Source organism: Ambystoma mexicanum, chromosome 9, assembly GCF_040938575.1.
Source record: "Ambystoma mexicanum isolate Mex_15411 chromosome 9, UKY_AmexF1_1, whole genome shotgun sequence".
Classification (NCBI taxonomy): Eukaryota; Metazoa; Chordata; class Amphibia; order Caudata; family Ambystomatidae; genus Ambystoma; species Ambystoma mexicanum.
In genome coordinates, this window is record NC_090931.1 from 1,446,573,131 (window position 1) to 1,446,595,542 (window position 22,412).

Sequence of the window (22,412 nt, forward strand, 5' to 3'; positions counted from 1 at the left end):
TCAAAGAGGGTTCCAAGGTTGCATCCCTTCGAGGAGGATAAGAGGATGTCGGGAGTGAAGGGGCTAAGAGAATGGAGGGTGGGGTTTAGCATTGGAAGCAGGAAGAAACATGATGTGTGTTTTGGATGGGTTTAGCATTGTGCAACACAGTGCCTTCCAGTGGTGAGTGGCTGTAAGGCAGTTGGTCATTCTTTCAGAGATGTCAGGGATGAAGGATGCAAAGGAGAAGATCTTGGTGCCATGGGCAGAGAGGAGGTAGTGAAAGCCAATCGATGATAGGAGTTTCCCTAGGGAGGTGGTGGAGAGCGTAAAGAGGAGTGTTCAGAGGACGGGGTTCTTTCACACCCATCTCTCAGCTGTGTCAGCTCAACCCTTACTCATGACCATTAAATGGCTCCACACTCCTCACAAACATCACTCTGCAGCCCCTACCAGAAACCCTACTCACCCCCCCTACAACAGACCCTTGCGACGCTTGCCCAATGGGAACAAGTCCCCTCCTTCTCTCATTCTAAATTTTTCTTCGCTCAACGGCACACATTCCACACACTGCCCATGCTACACCGTTGCCTTGAGGAACCTACCCCCGGCACCCGGCTCCTGCACCCCATCTCCTGTGCCCACCACTCCCCTTTACCTGTAGCGTGGTATCGAACACGACAAGCTTGCAGCTGGTAGGGGTTGCATCGTAGCAGCTATGCTTCGCCATGAATTCCATGTAGACCTCCGCCTCCCGCTGCGGATCTGCTTTGGGGAACAAGGAAGATGCCATGAGCAGGACCTTTCAGGGGAACGCACGACGCAGGGTGAGGAGAGACGCGAGCTACAGACCAGAAGGCAACTCACCTGTTCTCACATTAGTTGGCATGGAGATCCCATCCAAAGTTGGTGACTGTGGGTAGAAAACACAGTTTCACTGATAAAGTCCAAAAACCTTCCTTTCTATTGTGTTTTCTGGCCCTAATGCAACCTTTACAGAGCTGTAAGTAACTGGTGTTCATTTTACTCTTCTAAATGATACTCACTGTAAAGACATTAGACTGATACAAGATTGAGCAAACCCTCTCCGCACTGAACCAGAGGCCTACAGGGTGGACACAGATCTCTAAGGCAAGTGCATTAACCCACTGGCTATCTTACGAGTTGGAATAAAGTCTGCAGTGGCTGCAAAGGGAGGAGACCTCATGAGCTAGTCTCTAGCAGAGCCAAGGGGGCAATGGGTCGAGTTCAGGCGCGATTGAATGCAATTGATTTCACGTCAGGGAGATTTTAGGGCAACATTAAAACTCTATATTCAAAAAAGCTTCTACGTGATTTGGTCGAAACCAATCCATCGAATCTGTTTTCTTCGAATTCTTTTTCTTTTGGTAGATTTCTCTGCAAATATATATGGGGGAGACCCCCCACCACCCCGCAGACACCTCATTAGTTATTACCCTAAACCCACCTCCTCTCGCATATATGTGGGGCAACATTCTATCAAAATAATATGTTGAAAATTAATTCGATGGATAGTCCCTCCTTATCCCTTAAAAAAATAGAGGTAAAAAACGTCATTCAAATGGTCCCGGGTAGGTTGATTAAAATTGTGTATATTTTGAGGCAATACAGTTAGGGTTTTCTATGTTTAAAAAAGGATTTGAAATGGGTGTATTATCCCATCCCCACATAGCACTATACTGAAGTTAAGCTGAAATAAAAGGGAAAAAACATTATAACCCTTGCTACCCCCCCCACCCCCAATTCCTGCACCTTCTTTAAATAATCCCTGTTGAAAAACATAGGCCCGTTGTGACTGCTCAGTATAGGATATTACCTGTTTTTTTCAAAATCTAGTCTAAAACCGCTTCTAATTCTTTAAATATTAAGCTGAAGGTGTGGTTTTGTTCTACTTGCATACAAAGTTCCAGAATTATATATTTTAAACATTGAGTATATAGCATTTGGGATGGCTAAAAAAACTCAGTAATGTTCACAAACCCACCATATATTCAATGCCCTCTTTGACAAATCCTTAAAACAAGACATGATCTTACCCCAAACTCCACATTTTCCATATGATGAGAAATTTAGAAATTATCCAGTTAACTTCTCCCAATCCTCTCAAGCCAGGATTTGAACCAGGGCATATCTCTAAACACAGTTTTAGTGGTAAATACCAGTTATATATTTTCAAACAAGAATGTTATTTCAAAAAAGTCAAAACATGTTTTAAAACCTAGATCAAACTGTATGTTATAGATCAGAGCAAATCTTGCAGGCAGTGAAAAAATAACCCAGAATAAAGTCTGAAATGGCTTCATGTAATTGGACAAACAACATGGAAAATTTGGGGCAAACTCGCCACATGGATGATTCTCCAATCAAGCAGGAGAGACTTCAGAATGTATAGACACTCGGTTTAGCTGTCGTTCCCATTCTGTTGCTTTACGCGGTAGGTTTTACGCTGTAGGACTCGGTGCATTGCACTACTGCTGGTCAATTCAATCCTTTGCAAAACCCACATTTACAACAGCTGAAAAATAGGCCCTGGACAGTTGGTGCAAATGTCAGTGCAAAATTGCCTGGGAACAGTGCAACATAAGCCGGTCAAGTGGCACAGCGAGTAGAGCGCTCGCTTTGACACCCGTGCAGAGCTTGCTAACGCAGGTTCAAATCCCGCCTTTCATCCTTCCGAGGTCGATAAATGAGCACCACACACCATGGGTAATAATAAGCAGCGCTCAGATACCTGAGGGTTCGTAGCTCTATGTAAATGTCAAACTATTATTATTATTATAAGTGATCAGGTGCTGGATGTAGCTTTGGTGCAAATACAGACCGCAGTTTATCAAATGCGGACTGGGAATCCTTATGCCCAGAACTGTTCCCATCCCATCCATACCATCTCACATTTCCAGTATCGGTGGAAGCCTAGCGCGAGCAGAGCGCAGGGTGCAAGCTGATAGGTGCGGTGGGAGAGGGTAAAAGTTCTGTCAAGGATTTAATAACGAGCATGTAAGGAGAGATCAAGATTTAAGTGAGAACCCACCAACAGGAATGCAGTGGTAGGTAGTGGCAAAAGATCAGGGAATAGGAGACGGGTGGCAAGGGTGAGTACCTTGTCGAGCTGGGAGAAGAATTGGAGAGTGACGCCATCAAGGAGGCCAGCACAGTAGTCCAGACAGCTGAGTACCAAGCTTAGAATGAGGGTTGTTGTGAAGGTGTAAGTAAGGAGGGAGACAATTTCCCTTATATTAAGTATGTTCATACTGGCTGCTGTCATGGTAGAGGTAATAAAGTGGTAAAGGTTAAGATCACTGTTAAAAACTATCCCAAGGACTGTCTTGCTCTTGTCCCCATTATCAGCCACTCGTCCAGATAAGGGTACACAGGAATCGCTTTGCGGCTTACATGCACCACAACACTGATAACTGCGAGCCCCTTGGAGAATACACGTGGTGCCGATGCAATTCCCAAAAAAGTACTTTAATTGAACATGTCTTTGATCTATTTTTAATTATAGGGATTTGCGATGACAAGGAAACACTGAAAAATTAAAGTATGTATCTTTCATATCCAATGTGGTCATGTAATCTCCCTTTTTGATAGAGGTATGACCTCTTGTAGAGTGGCCATCCTGAAATTTTGGGGTTTTGACGTAATCGTTTGCTGGCCTTTGTTTTGTCCTTTTTGGGTACTAGGAAATATAGAGAATACCGTCCTATGTTTACCTGTTCTGGAGGCACTTGCTCGATTGTCCCTTTTTGGACAAGAACTTTTATCACTTCTTGTAGTAAGGCGAGGTGCTCCTGTGGACATTTTCTGTGTCTTGGTGGCAGATCACGAGGCTTTCACACCAGCTCCACAGAATACCCAGACTTTCTGCGCTTAACACACACTTGTCTGACGTTATCTCCTCCCAGGCGTGGATTTGAGCAGGGATCAAGTCGAGGGTACATGCGGGGGATGGAAACCTACCACTTTTTTTCAGTAGGCGGACACCATCCCCCCTGAGTATTTAAACTGTAGGTAAAATGAGATACGCTGCATTGTGTTTTGGAAATGTTCCGATTTTTTTTGTGGGAAGCACGGTGGGGATTCGAACCGCGATCACCGGGTTGGACACTCCACCACTACACCATAGGACTAAGTTGTGAACAGAAGCCAATGAAGGTGAAATGTCACATGGGAGTGCGTGCTCGAGGGAAAACATGGTATTGATTCTTGGGTTTTAAAGTGCACATCTTTTATAATTTTCCAACACTATTAGAAGAAACTATCCTCTCTTGGGTTACATTTTGTGGGTTGATTTGCAGAAAGGAAAATGCCTTTTCATCCAGTGCACTTTGTTCGATTATGCATAGCTAATTAAATGACATGTGCATATACCACTGAGATGCTTCATTTCTGATGTTGTCACTCACATTTGCCATGTTATTGACTGTCCCCACTTTATCTTTTAGGACTTGAGCACTGGATGCATGAGGTTATTCGATGACCTACTGGGCTAACCTGAGAGGGGGGCATGACTGAGGTGTCATTTTGAAGCAGCGGCTCCCCCTCTGGAGAACTGACCACAGCTGTGTGACCTGCCTCTGCGCTCTTGACATTGAGGTTCAGGATACCCTGGGGTTATGGCTTCCTGAGCCTGTGAGCCATGTACTTACTGATGGGTAGTTCTGTTGGCCAGCAGAATATGTTGACGTTTGGTCTCAAAAAGAATGTTTTCCAAAAGGAAAACCACTTTGCTGGAATGTTTTCCCTATAGTGTGGCCTAAACCCTTTATGGCTTGTGCTCCTTTTTAGCCTTCTTTAAAACATCATTTACTGATTTGGAAAACAAAGATGGGTCTTCAAGTGGCTTGTCAAGTACATTTGCTTGAGTTTGCGGTTTAAAACCTGACCCACAAAGCAATCCATGGGCCTCATTCTAAGTGTGGCGGTCCGAAAATAAGGGTGCCGGTTGCACCATACCGGCACCCTTTCCAGACCGCCACACTCAAACTCTGCCTTCCAGTGCCGTTGCGCCTGGCAGGTCTGACCTGCTGGGTGCAACGGCCCCGGACGACAAAGTTTTCACAGAAGCACCGGCACCATTAAAAATGGTGCCGGTGCTTCTGTGAACCCATTACTGTGGAGTCCTACTGAACTCCACAGGGATGGGGACTTCCCGAATCCACCGCTTGATATCCTGGGCCGCCGGTACTTGTAATGTCCCAGTGGATTCGGTTTTACGAGGATGGCGGCAACCATGGCTTACCGCCATCCTCGTAATGAGGCCCCATGACTTTTAATGATTATAGCCTCTGCTACCATTTTTCCTGTTCTGCCTACCCTGTCAACTGTACTTGTATTAACACCATTTGCTGAAGCTTCACCCTCTATAATTATTTTAACCATCTTAAGTGTTTAAGCAACTTCCCTGATTAGGTCAACTAGTTCGTCCCCTGGGGCTCTATTGTATTTTATATACAAATCATCAGAACCCCATTACCTCTTGCACTTGGATTTCCCGCACTCTACTTAGAGGGTTTCATGTGTTTTAATCACGACAATTTTTGTGCGGCTACTTTCACCATGGCTCGGCTGTTATTGGTAGGATAGGGTAGAGGTTGTCCAATTCTGTTGGTGCTTGCAGAACCAGGAGAAACTGTCTGTGCTTGTCAGCTTTCCGAGTGTGCTTTGATTGTGTGCAAAGTAAAGTGTCTGGCTTGTTCATTAGTTGTTATTTGTGGCAGTTTGTTGGGGGTGTGGCTTGTGTGTTTTGTGTGAAGTAAGGCTAGCCCAAATGGGCATCTGTGGTGTCTGCTAGGTATGCAGGAGAGGAGCGAGGAGAAGTGTTGGTATGTATCTGTGTCGTGTAATTGACATCCAGGTTTTTTCAAATAATCTTTGGTGTTTCAAATTACCAATGCCCCGCCTCTGTCTGTTGGTTTAATGCCGATATCAGGGTTGTTGTTGAAATCAATTAATGCCTTTCGCTCAGCCTTTGTTAATGTGTCTCTCAATTTGGAATTACAATTAATCTTCTTCATATCATGTTTTACTGCTTTTTGAAAACACTGTAGTGTTGTATTGTGAACTTCAGGATTGAAGAAACCTTTTCTTTATACAAAGGATTCTCCTGTTCTGCCCTTGTATTCGCTTCAATTCTTGAGAAAAAGAGTTTAACTTTCATTTTACGAACTAGCTTGAATAAGCCAATTGCATCATCCAACCATCTTGAGTTATGAGCATGGATAAAGGATTATCTTTTTTGTAATAGTCTTTGACAAATTATAATTTGAGAAATTAGCACTCAAACTCTCAGAGGTCGTGGAAGATTTATTTTTCTTACTTCGCCTCGCCCTCTTTGTGGTTGTAAAAAAGCGACTTGTTTTTCTGCAGGGGCTTTGCTGGGGGGGGGGGCTAAGGGGGCTATAGCCCCTGGTCTTTTGGTTGTAGCCCCCAGTCCCAACAGTTCCGACATCAGCATAGCCCCGGGTCTTTTCCAGACCTAGCAACTCCCCTGTTTTTCTGTATCACTTCTCAATGATGTGTCACTTCTAGTCTGTGGTCTATCTGTTGTTGATGTACCTGTTTCAGTATCTACTGACCCCTCCTGCTCATTGTACTATAATTCAACACTTAAAATGCACTCTCTGCTCACCTACAACGTCAATGATTGAAACCCAGCGCCTGGGTGACCTTGCCCGCAACTTTACCTGAAACTGGAATGTGCAGCCACCGAATAAAGCCCTGAGGAAGACCCCATTGGGTAGAAACACGTGTAGGCTCATACTGTGCAATTAATCCTAACACACACAAACAGATGTGACATTGTGTCTAATTACACAGCTGGTTCTGGTTGAGAGTGATTAACACTTTGTGTGCTCTCATATTACTTTGGAAACTTGGCCTGAGTTCCTGTGCGTCACTCATCCTGCAACCACCAACCATCCATATAATCATGATCAAGAAGGGGGGCCCAGATCCAGGGAGGGGCCTCTGGCCTTTTGTACCACTAATTTAATAACACTCCGTTTGTGGCAGTGGTCATCCCCAGTGTTTTAGCTCCTTAATCGCTTACAGTTCTACGTCGTTTGATAGGCCACCCTTTAAATAGGATTCTTTTTGATCAACCTGAAGTTGACCGATTTTTTATGGGAGACTCCCCTCCGTGCCCCTCGCCCCTCCCCACAACTCCCATTCATACATACATACCTGGTTTGAATCGAACAAATATTTTGAGCAAAAGAACACTATCCAAAGGTATACGTATGCCAGGTGTCGACGAGGAAACCCAAAATGGAGGAGGCACCCCCGATAACCCGTGCGGTGTCCTCCTCCGAAAGCGCCCTCCCCCTCTCCTCAGAGGGGGGAGGCAGAGCGCGGCAAAGTCAAGGAAAGCCCGCGAAGGGTGGAGCGCGGCAAAAGGAAGAGAAAGCCCGCGAAGCGGGACAATGGAAAAGGGAGGAGTTACCCCCTTTAAAGCAGGCGGGTCCCCTCTGCAGAACTCATTCACCCCTGGCAGTGGGACCCGCCTGCCGCCGAGGAACTTGTTTTCGTTTACAGGACTTTGTTCGTGTGACTGCCAAAGGACGTCGGCGGGGAGAGGAGGCCAGCGACGGCAGCCCAGCAGCGGAAGCAGCCCTCGCCGGGCTAAGCGTTACGGGGAGAAAGCCGGGAAGAGCAGCGGCAGCCCAGCAGCGGAGGCGCGGGGAAGAGGAAGCCAGTGGCCAGCGGTGGCGACACAGAGGGAGAACCCACCGACGGGAGAAGAACAGCAGAGGGAGGAGCCAGGCAAGCGATCGGCGGGGGAGCAGCGAAGGAGGCCGCAGCTACTCACAAAAGGAGCACACGCCGGTTCAAAGCGGGCCGGCAAAAGGGAGCGAAGGTCGGTGCTCTCCACAGGGAAGCCACAGCTCGACGAACGAGCGGGCCCGGAGGTAGGAAGAGCCAGAGGCAAGCGAGCGGCGGGGGAGCAGCGAAGGAGGCCACGGCCGCTCACAAGGGAGCGCACGGCGGTTCACGGCGGGCCGGCACAGTGGTAAGCAGGTCGGAGCCACTGAGAAGCCACGGCTCGGTGAGCGAGCGGGCCCCGCCCACGGCAAGGCAAGAGTTACTCGCCAGGCCACGAAGCAACGGCGCACCCCGCGTGGCCAGAAGCCAAGGACGATCGGCAGGCCACAACTCGTCGGGCTGGGCAGGGCGGCTCAAGCCGGGGGGAAAAGCAATCAAGGTTGCAGGCCAACAGAGAAGGGGGAACCTCAGCAACGAGAATGGACCTTGCTGCATTTTTGAACATGGCCAAACAGGCTGCAGCAAAACATGGGCCCAAGTGGTTAGAGGTCTTGGCGGACCAACAGGAAGGGGAAGGTCGAGCAAGCACAAGCCAGGGGCCTAGCTCCCCGGTGCTTTTCCCAGACAATGACGAAATGCAGGAGCTGGGAGAAGAGGAACAAGTCGAGGAGGAAGAAGAGCCGGCCGGAAAGAGGAGGAGGATTCAAACACAGCGAGCCAAGGCGAGCAAGGAGCAGGCGACAAGGAAGCCCAAGACAGTGGAGGCAAAGAACAAGGGACGGGCACAGGAGGTTGCAGCCAGTCCGGCACCTGCACCTGTGGCGCCACCAGGGGAAAGAGGTCCACCCAGCACGCTTGTGACCGTACCGGTGGCTGCAAGGGAGGAAGGGCCAGCATCCCTGGAGGCGGTTAAAGGTATGCTAATACAATGTATGCAGGCATGGGGTAGCGGGGGTGCGGGGCAGGTACTAAGCGGGAATGTGAATGCATTTAATCAAGTGAGCGCCAGCAGAGCAATGGGGCAGCAGCCAATGGGGGCTTGGGGACCAGGGGGCCTGGGGGCAAGGGGATTCCAGGCAGGGAATCAGAGTGTTAATGGGTTGCCAGGGGGGGCGAACCAGTGGTCCGGGGCCTGGGTGAACTCCCCAGTTGCAAGTGGGGTGGCACAGCAGGGGAACGGGCCGACGACTATGCACAATGGGAATGCTTTAGGTCAGAATGGCCAGGGGCAGGGGCCTCAAGGTGCACAATCTACGGCGGGGAGCAGTCCTAACCCCTTGGGGGGGCAAAGCCTAGCTGCAGCGCAAGGGGAAGGGCCAAGGACAGGGGTGGCACAAGCACCAGCTGGGTGGGGGCCAGGCCCTACGGTGGCAGGAACACCGCAGGGGGGAGGGCCCGTGGCAGGAGCCGGTCAGGCACCGGCCTGGTGGGGCCAAGGGGTGGCAGGGGCAGGCACAACCCCGGGGCCTAGAGGTAATGGAGGTCTGGAAGGGATGTGGGGGCCCATGATGACACAGTATGGGAGGACAATGCCAGGGTTTGGTCCGGTAAGGGTGGCAGTGAACTCCTTGTCATGGCATATTCCATTGACGGTGAAAGAGAGGGTGTGGAGAAAAGAATTTATTGATATTCTGGATTTTGTAGGGATGGAACCTCTGGGTAACGGGTTGAAAGAACTATCAGAGAAGGAGAAAGAGAAGAGGGATAAGGAGCAACCAAAAACAGAGGCGTCCATTCACAATTGGCTGAAATCTTTTAAGGTGTACACATCAATTATGATTGAAAAGTATCCACAAGATGCGTCAATGTTGGCATATGAACAGTATATCCATGACCTGTATTTGAAGCATGGGGGGGATGGATGGTTGCAATATGACCGAGCGTTTCGTCTAAAAATGCAAGTGTGGCCAGCTTTGTCTTGGGATGAAATGGATGTAGGCGGTTTTTTAGACAAGATGATCCAGCCTGGGGCGGGGGGTGAGAAATCCCCGGGGGAGAAACCCCAAGTTTGGAAGGGTAGGGGTGGATACACCAAACGGGGGAGGGCGTCCTTTCGCGGGCACTCCTCCTGGAACAGTAGAACCAGCTACCAGGGGGAGCAAGCGGAATGCTGGAGGGTCAATTCTGAGGAAGGCTGCCCCTTTGGGAAGACATGCAGATTCAAACACCCCCGAGGGGGGAGGGCCAGGGAACACAACTCCTCATCCAGCGAGGGGAAGCGTAAGAACAGCCCCAAACCGAATGAGAAAGTTAAGAGGGATTGATGGGTGTAACAGTATGTCCAGGCCAATACTGCATTTGTGTAATAATACCATTAAAGAGGGACTGCCGACTCCGGTCAAACTGCAAGCTATGACTCCTTGGTTGAATATGTATCATAATAGCGAGGATGCCAGACTTTTATGGGAAGGATTCAGATGGGGCTTTAAGATACCATGTGCAGGAGTAAAGAAAGGAGTGGAGGCGGTAAACCTCAGGTCAGCATTAGCAATGCCGGAGGTGGTGGCAGCCAAAGTCGCCAAGGAAATCAGGTTGGGGAGGGTGGCAGGCCCTTTCCTTTAACCCCCGCTGAAGGACCTGGTAGTATCCCCTTTAGGGCTGGTGCCTAAAAAGGAGGAAGGACAGTACCGGCTGATTCACCACCTCTCTTTTCCCGAGGGAGACTCAGTCAATGATGGGATCGATGAGGAGCTGTGCAAAGTACAGTATTCCTCCTTTGAAGATGCAGTGGATGTAAGAAGGAAGGCAGGGAAAGGAGCCGTCTTGGGGAAGGCAGATATTGAGTCTGCATTCCGGTTACTACCAATCCACAAAGACAGCCAACGTTTGTTTGGGTTCAAAGTTCAAGACAAGTACTATTTTGATAGATGTCTTCCGATGGGTTGTGCCATTTCTTGTGCGTATTTTGAGGCACTTAGCAGCTTTCTAGAATTCACAGTCAAGCATGAGTGCAAGAAGGGGGCAGTGGTACATTACCTGGATGATTTCCTTTTTGTGGGGAAGAAGGGGTCGGATGAGTGTGGGGCTCTCATGGGCACATTCCAGAGATTGACAAAGGTGATGGGGGTCCCGTTAGCAGGGGACAAGACAGTGGGGCCAGTGACTTGTCTATCATTCCTGGGAATCGAAATTGATACTTTAAAGGGGGAGTGCAGGCTCCCTCCGGAAAAGGTGCACAAACTGAAGGAAATCATCCAAGGGCTAAAAGGGAAGAAGAAGGCTACTTTGAAGGAACTCCAGGTTTTGGCCGGCAACCTCAACTTTGCAGGAAAGGTCATCCCAGTAAGCAGAGTGTTTGCAAGGAAGGTTGAACTGAAAACAGTGGGGTTACAACATGCAAATCAACACGTAAGGTTGGGGTTGGAGGTTCAGGAAGACCGTGACATGTGGGACAAGTTTTTGGATCATTTTAACGGGGTTCGAATATGGAGACGGGAGAGGGAAAAGGATGACAGGTTCAGGCTATTCACAGATTCATCCGGGGCTCTGGGATTCGGGGCAATCCTGGGCACCAAATGGTGCGGCATGGCCTGGCCAGAGGAATGGCACCGGGCAGGGGTCACCAAAGATATCACGCTGTTAGAACTCTTTCCCATTGTAGTTGCATTCAGATTATGGGGGGAACAACTGAAAGACAGCAAAATCGTGCTATGGTCTGACAACTTGGCAGTAGTCCAGGTCATTAATCAGGGTTCCGCTAGCAACTCCAGGGTACTACGGTTGTTAAGGGTGCTCAACAAATGCATGCTGCAACTCAACATTGAGGTGCGAGCTAGGCACATTCCAGGGGTACAGAACACAGCAGCTGATGCTCTCTCTCGTTTGCAGTTGGAAACATTTCGAAGGAATTGCCCGGGAGCAGACAAGACGATGGCCACATTCAAGGCACAGTGGTGGGGCATGATTGGGGCAATCTGAGAGCACTGATCCAAACGGCGCTTGCCCCGGGTACCACGAGCAGATACAAGGCATGCTGGGAGCGCTATTTGCAATTCAAGCAGGAGGTGTTGGCGGGCATCGAGGGGGAGCAACCAGTAAGGGCCTTCTTGGGGTGGGGTTGGCGCGAAGGGAAGTCCAGGTCATGGATGGCGTACCACTTGGCAGCCATCGCCCACCACTGCAAACTCGAGGGGGAAAGGGATCCCACCAAGGATCACTACATTGTCACGGCCATGAAGGGGTGGGCTAAACAAGGAGCATATAAGGTTGATGATAGGAGGCCCATAGACGTGGCCAAACTCCAAAGGATCGTGGCACATTTGCAGGAGGTGTGCCGGGGAGGGTTCGAGGTGGCCCTTTTTAAAGCAGCATTCACACTGGCGTTTTTTGGGGCCTTCAGAATTAGTGAATTAGTACCCGAAAACAAAGAGGCAAAAGGGGTCGGGTTTTTGAGGGTAAAGGATGTCCAGGTCACAGGGATGCAGCTGTCAGGGTGGGTGAGACGGTCTAAAACAGATCAAGGAGGCAGAGGGTGCACAGTAACCCTCCAAGCCATCGCGGGCGACCCTATTTGCCCAGTCAGGGCGATGGCAGAGTTTCTAAAAGTGAGGCCTCCCTCAAGAGAAGAGGCACCGCTGCTCATCCATCACGAGGGGTTGGCATTAAGCCGCTTTCAATTCAGACGGGTAATGGAAATGGCTCTGGAAGGGATTGGGGAGACCAAGGGTGTCTTCGGAACACACTCATTCAAGATTGGAGCAGCCACTTCTGCCGCAATGATGGGTATGAGTGAAGGGAGGATCAAACAGATTGGCAGATGGAAGTCAGGGTGTTTTAAGAGATATATCAGGCCCGAAAAAATATAACTTAACGTGCCACCTTCTCTCCCTCCCAGCGGCAGCCCCGAGAGAGAAACGGACGATCTGGGTGATAGGGCACTCATTTGTGTCAAGGGCAGGGGCATGCTGGTCGGCTGAACATGAGGAAATGACGGACGGCAGGTTTCGAATGGAGTGGCACGGGGAACCAGGCATGAGGTGGGCTCAGCTGCAGGGGCAGGTGCACAGGCTGCTGGCGAAGCAGCAGAGACCGGATCTGTTGATCATACACCTGGGGAGGAACGATTTGACGAGCTTAGGGAGAGGGGCTCTGATGCGGGCGATGATGGCCTCCTTACAGGAGCTGGCAGGTCAACTGGGGGACACGGAAATCATCTGGTCCGAGTTAATCCCGAGGCAGGTATGGCGGGGGCGGACAATCATGCAGCCGTTGAGAGGTCCAGAAGAAAGCTGAACGGCGCTATGTCCAGATTCTGCAAGGGCAGGGGCTTTGGCCAGATCAGGCACGGCTTAATCAATTTAAAATCTCCCGAGTATTTCCTGAAGGACGAGGTGCATTTGTCCCCACAGGGGTTGGATTTGTTTTTCTGGAACATTTGCTCGCATTTATCAGACTTGTAAGCAAGGAGGCAGGGGGGGGCCACAGCGGGCGGTAACCCACTGGTGGCGTGGCGGTGTTTGGGCAACCAAACACAAGAGACAGACTCCGGAAGAGCCAGGAGAAAGCGGGAAGGGTCTTCGCCCTTTCCAGACCCAGCGCCCCTTGGGAGCCTAACACGGCAGGGGCATCTGGGGGGGAACAACAAGGGCTCAGCTTCCCCCAAAGAAACGGCACTCTCCCCTCCCAAGGTTACCTGCAGGGGCAGGCGAGGCACAGGCAAAAAGGGCTGGGAGAGTTGGGCCTATGAGGACTTTTGGAAAGCAAGGGGGAAGCAGGTTTTCGGACACGGAGCAGTCGCTGCATCTTACAAAGTATCTCCACTAATGTGTGCAGTGTGTTTTATGATCTGTGGAGAATAAATCTGCGGCCTTTTTATGCCAAAAACCAAGCAAGGCTCATGTAACACTTTTCTGGGGGGAAAAAAGGGGTGTGAGTATTGCTAAATAATGGGTTCAAAATGGACGGATGCACGGGTTATGCCAGGTGTTGACGAGGAAACCCAAAATGGAGGAGGCACCCCCGATAACCCGTGCGGTGTCCTCCTCCGAAAGCGCCCTCCCCCTCTCCTCAGAGGGGGGAGGCAGAGCGCGGCAAAGTCAAGGAAAGCCCGCGAAGGGTGGAGCGCGGCAAAAGGAAGAGAAAGCCCGCGAAGCGGGACAATGGAAAAGGGAGGAGTTACCCCCTTTAAAGCAGGCGGGTCCCCTCTGCAGAACTCATTCACCCCTGGCAGTGGGACCCGTCTGCCGCCGAGGAACTTGTTTTCCACCCACCCTACAAACAAGGACAAGCAGGAGGCCTGGTCGTCGACGTTGCAGGACGACAGGCGGTGTGGCGGTGTTTGGGCAACCAAACACAAGAGACACACTCCGGAAGTGCCAGGAGAAAGCGGGAAGGGTCTTCGCCCTTTCCAGACCCAGCGCCCCTAGGGAGCCTAACACGGCAGGGGCGTCTGGGGGGGAACAACAAGGGCTCAGCTTCCCCCAAAGAAACGGCACTCTCCCCGCCCAAGGTTACCTGCAGGGGCAGGCGAGGCTCAGGCAAAAAGGGCTGGGAGAGTTGGGCCTATGAGGACTTTTGGAAAGCAAGGGGGAAGCAGGTTTTCGGACACGGAGCAGTCGGCGCATCTTACAAAGTATCTCCACTAATGTGTGCAGTGTGTTTTATGATCTGTGGAGAATAAATCTGCGGCCTTTTTATGCCAAAAACCAAGCAAGGCTCATGTAACACTTTTCTGGGGGGAAAAAAGGGGTGTGAGTATTGCTAAATAATGGGTTCAAAATGGACGGATGCACGGGTTATTATACGTGTACATACGTTATACGTGGTCCAAGTTTCTGAACGTGCATTTGGAATATACCCTTCTGTTTGCTGTGCGACGGCGTGATGGACAGCCCAGAGTGTGGGGAGGGGAGGAGGGGCTTCCTGGCTCCTTCCGGGTCTGACTTAACAGCAGCAAGAGCGTATTCTGTTGCGTGTTCTGCCAAAAAAACAGCATATCCCAGCAACAGAACTGCTGCAGAACGTTGCTCCAAATGTTTACCGTTCATGGCAAGGTTAGTCAAAACACGGCCCACGCCTTCCTCGTCAGGAATTCGTTTTCAAGCAGTGGATGTTTTAAGCTTCTAAAGGTCTCTCGTTTGAGGACCCTAGTCATTGTAGATCTATAGGGGCGCCACAGGGCGCCACAGGGCACCTTCCTGCGATGACAGCTCCTCGGTGGTATCTATTTCCGGGAACAATTCCAGAAGGCGCAGATGCGGCCCATGGCTGCAGGGCAGGAGAGTTTATAAAAACACAGACTTTGCATTTGTATAAAGCCGTGCGTTTGCACTAACACTGCTCTGGTAAAACGTTAAAATGGTACATGAGCAAACTTGCCAAATGTAGGTGTCGTTACAGCTACACATTTGGGATCTATTTCGATTGTCTGCGAGCAAAGCAGTGCCTTGCCTAGGGGATAACTTGGTATTTTGGGACTTGTAGTCCTGGATTTATAATGGGGCAATCAAGGACCCAGAAGGCAAAACCAGGACTGGACTAGCATCTCCTGAATGGAACGGACAATGTTGGCATGTGTACTGGCAAACTGCTACCCACATCTCTCTCAAGCCGCTCTCTCCTCACGCATCCCACCCATCCCTCAACACCATTCCACTCATTTACTTCTCGTGCATCTGGTCTCCCTCTCAGCTTCCCAGCCCCCACCAGGCTCCTGATCACCCTCCACAGTGCGTTTAGTGGCCTGCACACTCGAGCCGGCCGGGGCTCTTAGGGGGCGTGGCCTGGCAGGGAGCTGGTGCCGCAATTAGGAGGCAACACTTACCGCACCTGAATTGCCTGTTAGGCCACCCCCTCAACCCTGTAAGAGCCCCAATTTGATTGTGCAAAAGGGCAGGGCCTGTGGCCTAACAGGCACCATTCAGGTCAGGTAAGTGTTTCCTGGCCTTAAAATTGCCGTGCTGACCTCCTGCCAGGCACCACTTTCACTGGAGATGCGCGAATCATCACCCTCTCACTGCGGGTGATGATCTGGAGTTGCATGGATCAGCACCCTCTCACTGTGGGTGATGATCTGGAGAGGAGCGGATCATCACCCTCTCACTGTGGGTGATGAGCTGGAGATGCACGGATCAGCACCCTCTCACAGCGGGTGGTTATCTGGAGATGCACGGAGCATCACCCTCTCACTGCGGGTGATGATCTGGAGTTGCACCGATCAGCACCCTCTCACTGCGGGTGATGATCTGGAGATGCACGGATCAGCACCCTCTCAGTGTGGGTGATGAGCTGGAGATGCGCGGATCCTCACCCTCTCACTGCGCGTGATGATCTGGAGTTGCACCGATCAGCACCCTCTCACTGCGGGTGATGATCTGGAGATGCACGGATCAGCACCCTCTCACTGCGGGTGATGAGCTGGAGTTGCACGGATCCTCACCCTCTCACTGCGGGTGATGATCTGGAGTTGCACCGATCAGCACCCTCTCACTGCGGGTGATGAGCTGGAGATGCGCGGATCCTCACCCTCTCACTGTGGGTGATGATCTGGAGTTGCACCGATCAGCACCCTCTCACTGCGGGTGATGAGCAGGAGATGCACGGATCATCACCCTCTCACAGCGGTTAATGATCTGGAGAGGCGTGGATCATCACCCTCTCACTGCGGGTGATGATCTGGAGATGCGCGGATCATCACCCTCTCACTGCGGGCGATGATCTGGAGTTGCACGGATCAGCACCCTCTCACTGTGGGTGATGATCTGGAGTTGCACGGATCAGCACCCTCTCACTGTGGGTGATGAGCTGGAGATGCGCAGATCATCACCCTCTCAGTATGGGTGATGATCTGGAGAGGCGCGGATCATCACCCTCTCACTGTGGGTGATGATCTGGAGTTGCACGGATCAGCACCCTCTCACTGTGGGTGATGAGCTGGAGATGCGCAGATCATCCCCCTCTCAGTATGGGTGATGATCTGGAGTTGCACGGATCAGCACCCTCTCACTGTAGGTGATGATCTGGAGAGGCGCGGATCATCAGCCTCTCAGTATGGGTGATGATCTGGAGTTGCACGGATCAGCACCCTCTCACTGTGGGTGATGATCCCTGCATCTCTAATGAAAGGGGTGGCTGGCAGGGGGCTGGAGACGCAATGAAAAGCAAGGCTTTTTTGTTGTTGTTTCTAAAGCATGAAGTTCTCACTTGCACGCAACAGCTTCAGGTTTTACAAAAAAAAAGCCTCGCCTTTTGATTGTGTTGCTGTCCCCCCGCCAGACACCCCCTTCATTAGAGATGCAGGGAGGTCGGCGACACAATGACAAGGCAAGACTTACACGTGAGAGATTCAGAGTTTACAAAAAAAGCTTTGCCTACTAGCAGGCTGGTGGGCTGGGTTTAGCAGGGGACTTCATGGGCCCTGGCAGGGCCCCGTCTTAAACACAATTTCCAGAGTCTGCCCGGACTCTGCCCTGGCTAGCCCCAGCCCACTTAAAGCCCTGACCCTCCAGTACTCCGAGCCCACACACATTCTGTTGATTACGATGCCACTTGTGACCCTCCACCACATCTCAGCCTCAGCAAGTTTGCCCCCACCAAACCGCACAGAGTAAAAACAATGCTGCAGAAATGAAGGATACCACAAACGAAGAGGTCAAAATAACTCACTGAAAATAACTAAGGCAATAATGCAGCAAGCAAGAATATCCCAACTTTAATATTTAATCGAACAAAATCATAAAGACGATCAAAAACATTTAGTTATTTTTACTTTCTTCCTTTCATATGTGTTATTATTACTTTCAATGTAAACAAAATTTGGTATGTTTACCACTTCATATTTAAAGCTGTTTTTTGAGTCTGGTGCATTATCCCCGGGATAGTGTAACCTAGAACTTGTCAGACACCATTCCATCCTTACAGACATCGGTATGCCTTTAGAAAATGTGCTCAGGAACCGGGGAGCCTCTTGGATAGACTGCATTCACTGAAAAGCTTAGAGCAGGATAGCCAATCAGATTCCTCGGAATGCAGTCCGTAACTACTGGTAAAGGCCTCCTTTGGGACCACTCTCAGAACACAGCACCTTCAAAGCATTCCCGGTGAGAAGAAAAGGAATTGCTGAGGGAGGGTGAGAAAAGGTAGGAGGGTGGAAGTTGGGGAATTCATCCGTGAGAAAACATAACCGAGCTCCTAGTCGGTCATTACCTGCGTTATGGGCCCGATCTGCGGCTCAAGCATATAAGACAGGTGAGGGCTGATAACTAGCATGATTAGGTCGCTCTGCGTTCATTAATGCCACAGTAATGTCTTTGATGCAAAGCAGTAAACAGAAGCGCAGTTCAGTAACCATGGCCTAGAGCCCGCATTCTACCTACCCACCCCGTCCCTCCGCAGCTCCCAGGTAAGTACATTACAGCACACTGAATGCTTCTATGCTGTTTCCTCCCCCGTTTTTTCGATGAGTTTTTTGACGAAACGTTTTTACTGAAAAAAGTAATCAAAAACATTTTTTTAAATGTGGGGGGTTTGCCCCTAATCCCACCTCTCCTATTATATACTCCATATTCCTCCCCATCCCTTATACTCCCCACCCCCCCCCCAATATTTTTCCACTTTTATTTGTTGAGAAAAGCTATGCAAAAAAAGAATCGAAAAAATATATATACTGGCGATGAAACAACTGTATACCCAGTGAATATGTTCCAAATATGTTTTTCGATGAATCAGGCAAACTTCATGGCACCTGAGGTAGGTGATGCAAGACATATTGCGTGTGGGGTGGGCACCGGAGAGGGTAGCGGCACTCACAGTACTGAACTAGAGTGGAGGGACTCCATGCAGTGACTGGGTCGGCCAGACTCCGAACACGGGGCAGGTGCTGTGGGCCAGAAAGGATTCCTGTGCTGGAGGTGTGGCAGGAAAAGATCCTGTTTTTGAATATGTTCACCTGTCCTGCATGTTTAGTCTCAGGAGGATAGCTCAGGGGCAACGTGCTCGCCTTCGAAACAAGACGACGTGGAGCAACACAGGTACGATTCCGGGTGCGCGCATAGAAACCTCTGGGTATTAAGCGCGTTATAAGTAACCGTTTATCATTTAAAAAGGGAGTACCGACCACCGCGACAGTTCAAACGTTTTCTAACATAGATAATGGGATATGAAAACTTTAGATATAAGGAGAAGCTCTTTGTTATTTTAGAACAGAGCCATTAGTGGCAGGAGGCTTCTACTGTTGTCTAAAAGCTTTGCATCATAGTAGCCAGGGGCGTTGCTAGGGGGGGGGGCTAAGGGGGCTATAGCCCCTGATCTTTTGGGTGTAGCCCAGGATAGAATCTCAGGAGCTACAGCCAAAAGGCTAGCTAGCCCCCTGTCCCAACAGTTCTGACATCAGCTTAGCCCCGGGTCTTTTCCAGACCTAGCAACTCCCCTGATAGTAGCCAAAGACCAGGGAGACGGGGCCTCTCTGCGCAATGGACCACGCCTCTGGAAGCTCTCCCGCTGGCCCGCAGCGAATCCATCCAAAACATTAGGCTCAAAGGAAGCCCACAAAGAGAAGACCCGCAAACTGTCCTCGAATGCCGCCAACATCCTCCAGTTCCACAACATTCTACATAAATGGCACTTCCACCGATACCTCCCGCCCGACGCAATCCAGATCTGTCTGAGCTTCTGCCAATAGTATTGCGCTACTGTCCAAAAAACGCCATGCCCAACGCTCCGCTTCCGTGCGCATTGGAGCGCGCCGCTGCCCTCCAGCAAGGTCTGCACTACAAATGACTAAATAAATAAATAAATGCATTGATCAGTGATGCGTATTTTCTCTGCCACCACTTATTGCCTCACTGGAAAACTTTATGTCCATGGGAACACCGCAAAAGGGCCCTCCTAATGTACAAGTAGTGAACCTCCACAGGAGCCATGCACTTTCATTGAACGACTTGAAGAAGCCAGGTGCTGCGCGAGGCGCTACACGAGGCACAGTGTGGCTGACATAAGAATCGGCAAAATAATGCCCTTGTTAGAAAAGCGCAAGGTTCCATAGCTACGCGAAGCTGCTTCTTCCGATTAGATGCAGCCATTGCAAAGAACATTTCTGACAGAGAAAAATAAACTGAACAATATATAATTCAAAATAGAACAGAATTACTTCGGGCCGAGGGGGGGCCTTAACCCCACTCACTGTGAGCTCCCTCAGTAACAGGAAGCCTCCTGGGCAGGGGAGTTGCTAGGTCTGGAAAAGACCCGGGGCTAAGCTGATGTCGGAACTGTTGGGACTGGGGGCTAGCTAGTCTTTTGGCTGTAGCTCCTGAGATTCTATCCGGGGCTACAACCTAAAGATCAGAGGCTATAGCCCCCTTAGCCCCCCCCTAGCAACGCCCCTGCTCCTGGGCGACAGGAAAGTCACTAAGATGCGACGTGTGCGCGGATCTAAATAAAGGCCTCGCTTCCCTGCCAAGGAGGCGCAGACAGAACGGTTCCAGGCCTTTGTGCACGAGCGACTCTATGGCCTCGGTCTTCTACGCTCACGTGACTCCTCGGTGGCTTGCAATATCCTTATAACATACAGAAGTGGCTGTTTTCCCGCATATGCTATGCAGGCGTCATTAGAAAACAAAGTTTGTAGGGTGCCAACATGATATGATCGTCCCCCTGTAACGCGGCCTCCGATCGGCGTCTTCCAAATATTATGGGCACCACAAACACATTAACGAGGTCTAAGGTTTCAAGGGGCGCAGTGCACCCCTGGGAGGGTCACGTTTCGAAGGAAGTGCACTGGAGGAGGAGCATTCCCCTCAACACACATAGTGCACCCTGCTCAGGCCTGTGTGTTGTCACAAATTTACGCCGAGAAGGCACGTATACCAGGATTTTGGAGAGAGGGTTATTCTATTTGTAACAAGAGAAACATGTATTGGGTTGGTGTTCCAGAAGCTTAGCAGCAACCTGTAGATTCCTATATAGGGTTCACAGGTTCTCAAAAGCTTGTCAACAACTCCTTGCCAAGATTTCCATGCCCCTTAGAGGCTGTGCTTCAGCCTCTGTATTCCTTGTCCAGATTCCTAGACTGGCATCAACCTCTGAACCCCCTCTCAAGATTAACCAGCTCTCAGGGGTGTGGCATCCACCTGTAGATTCCTCGAAAAGGATTTACAGTCTCTCAGAGGCTTGCCATTAAACTTGCCATCCTTTGTCATGATTTAAAAACTGCCAGACGCTTGGCATCAGCCGCTGAACCAGGATTCATCGGCTCTCAGAGGCTTGGCGTTAACCTTTGAATTCTTTGAAAGGATTTACAGTCCCTCATTGACATCTCTTTCTGTTGACAATACACTTTCCATTCACTGTCATGATTCAAAAACTCTCAGAGGCTTAGCTCTGTATTCTTTGGCATGATTCCTAGTCTCTCAGAGGCTTGGCATAAACCTCTAAAATCCTTATCAGGATTTGCAGTCAACTGCAAAGCCTTCCCCAGGCTCTTGGATTCATCAGGGCATAACAATCTTTTCCCAGAGGCTTCACCCATCACTTGCCTTCATCAGGGCACAACAATCTGTTCCCAGAGGCTTCATCCATCATTTGGCTTCATCAGGGCACAACAATCTGTTCCCAGAGGCTTCATCCATCATTTGGCTTCATCAGGGCACAACAATCTGTTCCCAGAGGCTTCACTCGTCACTTGGCTTCATCAGGGCACAACAATCTGTTCCCAGAGGCTTCACCCGTCACTTGGCTTCATCAGGGCACAACAATCTGTTCCCAGAGGCTTCACCCATCACTTGGTTTATCAGGGCACAACAATCTGTTCCCAGAGGATTCACCCGTCACTTGGCTTCATCAGGGCACAACAATCTGTTCCCAGAGGCTTCACCCGTCACTTGGTTTATCAGGGCACAACAATCTGTTCCCAGAGGCTTCACCCGTCACTTGGTTTATCAGGGCACAACAATCTGTTCCCAGAGGATTCACCCGTCACTTGGCTTCATCAGGGCACAACAATCTGTTCCCAGAGGCTTCACCCGTCACTTGGCTTCATCAGGGCACAACAATCTGTTCCCAGAGGCTTCACCGTCACTTGGTTTATCAGGGCACAAAATCTGTTCCCAGAGGATTCACCCGTCACTTGGCTTCATCAGGGCACAACAATCTGTTCCCAGAGGCTTCACCCGTCACTTGGCTTCATCAGGGCACAACAATCTGTTCCCAGAGGCTTCACCAGTCACTTGGCTTCATCAGGGCACAGAAAGTGATTCCCATTAACATCTCAAGCATCCTGGCTTTATTGGATCATCACAAGGCTTCTCTGAGACATGTATTTGTCCCGGTTGCGGGTCAATTGGTTGAAAACATTTGGTCGACGGGACAACTGGTCGACACCATTTGGTCGAATTTTTTTTTTTTACCCCTTTTTTGGGTTTTTTTCCCCCACACGAAAACCCACAAAACACATATATAAATAAAAAGAAAAAAAATTTGACCATTTGGCATTCGATCAAATGGTGTCGACCAAATTGCAGTCGACCAGTTTGTTGTCGACCAATTGACCGGACACCATTTGTCCCTGGACACATTTCCATATTTCACCCTAAGTTGTTGCAGTCTTCTGCACAGCTTCAGGATTTCCTTCATATGGGTCAGCGTCAGCCGTTTCCTTCATGGACACAGCTTCAAGAACTGCTCTCTCGAGCTGGTTCTCGATTGTTCTCCTTTTA

At 50.1% G+C, this 22,412-nt stretch overlaps 1 protein-coding gene across 3 annotated transcripts in view; it reads right to left on the reverse strand.

Annotated features, from left to right (window-relative positions):
* PRKAG3 (protein kinase AMP-activated non-catalytic subunit gamma 3) overlaps positions 1-22,412 on the reverse strand; it is a 340,336-nt gene that overhangs the window by 154,081 nt on the left and 163,843 nt on the right. For 2 of the 3 annotated variants that reach the window (XR_011274756.1, XM_069616869.1), the window contains exons 5-6: positions 847-892; positions 638-747 (exon numbers count right to left, since the gene is read on the reverse strand). Coding sequence is in view for 1 of the 3 variants with exons in the window: in XM_069616869.1 (XP_069472970.1) it covers positions 638-747; positions 847-892 (156 nt within the window). In the remaining 2 variants the exon portion in view is untranslated. The remainder of the gene's footprint in view (positions 1-637; positions 748-846; positions 893-22,412) is intronic. The other variant, XR_011274757.1, reaches the window with a different exon arrangement.